This window comes from Bison bison, unplaced genomic scaffold (genome assembly GCF_000754665.1).
Source record: "Bison bison bison isolate TAMUID 2011002044 unplaced genomic scaffold, Bison_UMD1.0 scf7180017864390, whole genome shotgun sequence".
Taxonomy (NCBI): Eukaryota; Metazoa; Chordata; class Mammalia; order Artiodactyla; family Bovidae; genus Bison; species Bison bison.
In genome coordinates, this window is record NW_011494962.1 from 6,792,058 (window position 1) to 6,798,221 (window position 6,164).

Sequence of the window (6,164 nt, forward strand, 5' to 3'; positions counted from 1 at the left end):
TTTGGAATTGACTATAGCACATCTGGGGGCATTTTGTTGCAAAGGGAAAGAAAGGATGTTTTGAGCCCAAGACCTTCTTTCTCAACCCCAGGGTGTTCAGTCTGGGGGCGTCTTTTCAGTGCAGTGCTCCTAAAAGCCTAAGATCCACACAAAGACAGTGGCTGGCTCCATAGAGGGAGCTAAGGGCTGGGGAAGAGATGTTAGAACAATGCTGTTCTGGGTAACCATTCTGTCAGAGTCTCTAACCCCAGTGGGGCTTCCCAGGTGGCTCCATGGTAAAGAATCTGTCTGCCAATACAGGAGACATGAGTTCAATCCCTGGGTTAGGAAGATCCCTTGGAGAAGGAAATGGCAACACAATCCAGTATTCCTGCTTGGAAAATCCCATAGATAGAGGAGCCTGGAGGGATACAGTCCACGGGGTCACAAAAGAGTTGGACACGACTTAGCTACTAAACAACAGCGGACCCTTATGTGGTCTTTCCTTCCATTCTTGTTCCCTTTGGGATGATGTGGAGAGTGTTTCACCCAAGTGGCTGGGAATCATCTGCTGTTGGTGACTATTATGAGTATCTTTTGTAGAAGGGGCTGGCACTTTAAAAACAGACAGACCAAGTGCACATCTTGAGACGTCCACTATCTCTGTGACTCGATTATTCGCAATGTCTCAGAGCTGCAATGTCTCCTGTATGAAACGGGCTTGCCAAAATGTGTCTATTTCCCAGGGTGGTGCCAACCAAATGTGATGATACATGTGACAGCAGCTTGTAAACTGTAAAGGGTGACACAGATATGAGTTGTTATTATGAGTGGTTCCTCTAATTTCCCTGTTCTCTACAAGCAGACCTGAATGTTAGCAGCACCTGCGTGCTGTCATCACTCAGCTGTTGATTTCATTTAAGGACCTTGTTTATAAGTCTGTGGCTGGTGATTGTATGTCAGCTTTTCTAGCAGTGGTGATGGGCTATGCCCACCACCGGACTGGTTCAAGGTGCTAAGGCTGAAGCTCTTTTGTCATACAGCAAAGGGATCCTGTGGTTTTTAGGAGTCTCCCTCCTTCAATTTGTAAATCACGTAATATTAATAGGAAGCATTTTGGAATCATGAGCTGTTTTTTGGTGATACTGTTACTCTGATAGTCGATAAAACACTTTCAGAAACCAAGAGAATTAGATTTTGGCCAGGGTGGAATGAATGCTATAAATCAAGATTACCTGAAAGGGATATGAGGAAGTATTAAGCTGAGTCCAAGAGATAATGAGGGGAGGGACTTCCCTGGTAGTCCAGTGGCTAAGACTTAAGGGGCCCAGGTTCAATCCCTGGCAGGGCAACTAGACTCCACATACCGCAACTAAAAATCTGGCATGATGCAACTAAAAACATCACGGGTGAAGCAACTAATACCTGATTGATTAATTAACAATTAATTAATAAAAAAGAGAGAGACAATGAGGGGAAACATCCAAGAAGCTTGAAAAAGTTTACCAACTTCCAGGAGCAGATTTCTAACTGTTATCTAAAAAGTCACTCTGATGGGAACATTTTCACTGGCAGATTCACATCATAAGAAAGTGGTTTTCTTAATTTTGTATACAGTTCAATGCAGGGACTTTTGGCTGCATTGGATTGAAGTGTTACAAGAAGAAAAGAAAGAGGAAAGAGATGTAGCTGTCAGTTGTGGACAGTCAGCTGGTGTCAGATGTGTGCTCTGCAGGTCACAGGAAACATTTTCAAGTACCTCATCTTTCAGGTCTCGGTGGTGGACAGAAATAAAGCACAGACGGTGATTCTTAGGAAAGACTTCATCTTCCCGATGTTTTACAGCTGAAAAATGGAGCAAACGAGTGTCTGAGTTCAGACCCTTGGCAACAAGTGACTGGGAGTCAATGCAACACTGCGGGGACACAGAACTTTGCCTGCCACTGAGCATATTACTGGAGAAATACTGTACAGAACCCAGCAGGCTTCTGCAAACAACACATCCCTTTAAGTTAATTGGTGTTATAGAGAAGCTGAAATGCTCTGCTTATTTACAAAGCTACAGATTTATGTAAAGCAAAACCAATTACACTTAATGCCTAAACTATTCCAGGTGCTCAGTGATAATGTTGCTAAGCACTAGACAAGAAACTAGTGTGTGAATGCCTCCTGTTTCCAATGCAAGTGTGTGTAGTCCCTGCAATTTAGCTAATCACGAGTGTCATCCCCAGTGTGAGAATTCTAAGCTCTTTTGGTGTTTGCTTGGGGTCATCTTTATAATTCTGTAGATCTTTTTTTATCGCTAATGATGAGTGAAAGCATAATGAGCACTTTTTCCTATCATGATGTAGAAATTAAGGAGACAAAGGCAAATTTGGGAGGGGTGGACAACAAAATAAAGCAAATCCTATTTCTAACAGTGAGAGGGACTATTGGAGCTTCTGACTTGTTCTGAGATGAGGTGTGTTTAAAGGTTTTTTGATCTTTGGAGCATTGATTAAACCCAAATCACAAACTCAGCATTTAACCTTTTACAACAAAGAAAGATTCTAAGGCAGATCAGGGATCGGCCTCACTGTTTCATCAGAGAACAAATGCCAAAAAAAAAAAAAAAAGAAGGATTCGAAAAAGTTACAGGGCAAGAATTTTTGTCTGTAAGGGTTTGTCTTTTCACTGTCCTCAGAACAAACAAATGAAAAATAGTTTGAGTAAGAGAAACACCTGGTGCTTTACAGCTGCTCTTTTGCAATTAAAAATGCATATCACACCTCATCAAGATGTATAAATCTTTTATTCTGCAGATCTAAAATATTTTAGATATACACAAGGGAGGTCCTTTAATTGCAGAATCATTTCCAATCAACTGATAAAACCCACCTCTCCTATCCAGCTTGAACTGTCCCAGAAAAGAGTGGTGCTCAGATTTTAGAGAGCATAAGAATGATTTGGGTGGGTTTGTCAGAACTGCCAATTCCTGGGAAAAGTTTTGCCTTAAAGCAGTCTGTGGTTGGGACCAGAAAGATCTGCCTAAAACTGGGGGTCCTCAGCAAAATGTTGGTAAACACTGCTACAAAGATTTGGGACCCTAGTTGTATTTTTTTAATGAATTTTTTCACATTTATTTGCTTATAATGATAAAATCTCTTTTGGAAAACAGTTTTCTGAATACATCTGAACTGGTACCAGTGGAGACCAGGTTAGGGAATCTCTTTAAGTATCTTTGATTTGATCACTTGCCCTTCCCCCAACACTCATTTAACCTCCTTAATTTTCTTCTTTTCTTTAATCTAAATAATTCCACCACTTATATTTATTTTACAATTTCTTCAGTATGTGAATATTCACTTTTGGGCGAAGGATCTCTATTTTAGTAATGCTGTTTTTTAAAAAAATTTTTTTTAAGATTTTTTTTTTAATGTGGACCATTTTTTAAAAGTCTTTATTAAATTTGTTACAATATTGCTTGTGTTTTGGCTTTTTGGCTGTGGCTGGGATCTTACTTAGCTCCTCAACCAGGGATCAAAGCTGCACCCCCTGCAATGGAAGGCAAAGTCTTAATCACTGGACCCAGTAATGCTGCTGTTTAATTCAGAGAAAGTTTCCTTCACTCATAACTTGATAGTGTAAGAGCAAGATGAAGTACAGTAAAACTATATAGGCTTATTATTTATGTATAATATATAGGTTATTTGTGTTTAGATTTATTATTTACTCTGACATAAACTGTGCCTGATTATTATGCCTGGCATGTAATAAGGGCTCAATAAATGTACTGAAGGGAAGAATATTGACATACTATTATTTCAATTCTAAGGACTTAAAACTATGACAACTAAGAAGTGTCATATACATTGCTTTAAACGGCTGAACCATTAAAGTACACAGATAGCGTCCATAAGGCCACTCTCATACCAATACATATTAGCTCTTAAACTAAAAGGCATAGCGTCCAGCTGAAGAAGACAGTGAATACTCCGCTCATATGATGGGTTGAGTCGAATAGTTTCACAGGGCTGTTTCCTAAAGATCAATACTTGAAGAAAATTCCAGTGTACTGCCGTAAAATTTCAAAGACTTTTCCTGGAGGGGAAGGGTTTCTTTGAGATTACTTCCACTGGTGTTCTGGGCATTAAAATGATTTAGATTACAATACCTAAAAAAGAAAGAAAGAAAGGTTTTTTTTTAAGGCCAGATGTAGATGACTTGATAAATCATTTGCTTTCTCCCCGTGCTTGTCTCCCTTTTATTACAGTCCCATAGATACTGGCACAACGGTGATGATTATTTAAGAGCCCTGCTCCCCAGAAGAGTCTGGATAAAACGACACAGGGAGTTTTAGGACATGTGACGGTGTCTCACAAGGACCTTTAGGTGGTGCTGTTTTACAGTCTGCCATGAGTCTGATGGTGAGAAATGTGGAAGTCTGGAATTACCAACTTTGTAGATTTAATGGCGGCAGGATTGGAAAGATTTACTTCAGTCGTGTCCGACTCTCTGCAACCTTACGGTCTGTAGTCCACTAGGCTCCTCTGTCCATGAGATTTCTCAGGCAAGAATCCTGGAGTGGGTTGCCATTTCCTTCTCCAGGGGATCTTCCTGACCCAAGGATCGAACTCATGTCTCTTATGTCTCCTGCATTGGCAGGTGGGTTCTTTACCACTAATGCCACTTTAGAGTGGTCAGATGCACTAGGGGTTTTTAAATTTAGCGCTGAGACTGTGTGGAAAACACCACTATTGAAGAAGAAATCTACAAATGTGTTTCTAAACTGTGTCCCCTTATCCCTGACTTATGCAAAATCTGGATTCCCCATCTTCTAAATGCCAGACAGTAAGCCAGGGCCCGGTACTCACCCTAACTTACCAAATTCTCACTACAACCTGGGAAGGATGGAACCATTCCCATTTCATAGGCAAAAAAGACTGATGTTTTAAGAGGTTACATAACTTGCTTAGGTTCACAGGAGTAAGAGTTGACAGAGCTTAGGTTTGAAACCAGAACTCTCTGAGTCCTGACTGTTTTCCTCTATTGCATGCTGCCTCTGAAGACCAATTGTTTCTTCAACATTTCGAAGAGGCTCTAGGAGGAGAGGAATTTCAGGCTGTTTTATTCACTGCTGTATGCTACTGCTTTGACCAGTGCCTGGTACATGTTGTTATTTAGTCGCTAAGTCATGCTCGATCCTTTTAGGAACCCATGGACCGTAGCCAGCCAGGCTCCTGTCTATGGGATTTCCCAGGCAAGAATATTGGAGTGGGCTGCCATTTCCTCTTCCAGGGTACGTATCAGATGTCCAATAAATATTGGTTGAATGAACAAATGAATAAGAACCATAAGTTCAATTTTATCAAAGACACATAAGTCTCCGAGGTTAGGCTTTTTTTTAATTTGTGAAGGTTTCTGAAGCTAGCTTTGCCTTCTTTCCCTTCTCAACATTGCTAAAAATACCTATAAGAAAAGGATATGCTTTGAATAACTAGTCCTTTGTCTCTGATTTAGGTCTCTTTCGCTAATTGTTACAGGTTATGTACAAAAGATTACTGGTATCATTAACAAATTAAGCACAATGATATTAACTTTATGTGTTTTACAATATTAGAGGGATGATGGTGTCAAGTTGTAATAATAATTACCCTTCTATTTTCCCCCGCTATAAACATGTGTGCATGCACTCTAAGTCAGTTCAGTCATGTCCAACTCTGCGACCCTATGGACTGTAGCCCGCCAGGCTCCTCTGTCCATGGGATTCTCCAGGCAAGAATACTGGAGTGGGTTACCATGCCTTCCTCCAGGGCATCTTCTCAACCCAGGAACTGAACCCATGTCTTTTATGTCTCCTGCATTGGCAGGGGAGTTCTTTACCACTCGTGCCATCTGGGAAGCCCAATAAACATCTATAATATCCTTTATTAATATCTTAGCATCTGATGTAGGATGCATATTTATATTAAGATCTATAGCAATATTCCTATAATACTTTCCAGCAAGGGAAAACATTTCATCCACCTACTTCCTTCAGCCCCAACCTGGAGAGCCTCAGGTGTTTGTCACTATTTCAGATGTGATTGATCAGATCAGATCAGTCGCTCAGTCATGTCCGACTCTTTGCGACCCCATGAATCGCAGCACCCCAGGCCTCCCTGTCCATCACCAACTCCTGGAGTTCACTCAGACTCACGTCCGTG

General features: G+C 40.8%; 1 protein-coding gene across 1 annotated transcript in view; it reads right to left on the reverse strand.

Moving 5' to 3' along the window:
• Positions 1-3,984: 3,984 nt before the first annotated feature.
• SLC15A5 (solute carrier family 15, member 5) overlaps positions 3,985-6,164 on the reverse strand; it is a 97,191-nt gene continuing 95,011 nt past the window's right edge. Inside the window, 1 exon segment of the mRNA XM_010858745.1 lies at positions 3,985-4,132. Within this exon segment, the coding sequence (XP_010857047.1) occupies positions 3,985-4,132 (148 nt within the window).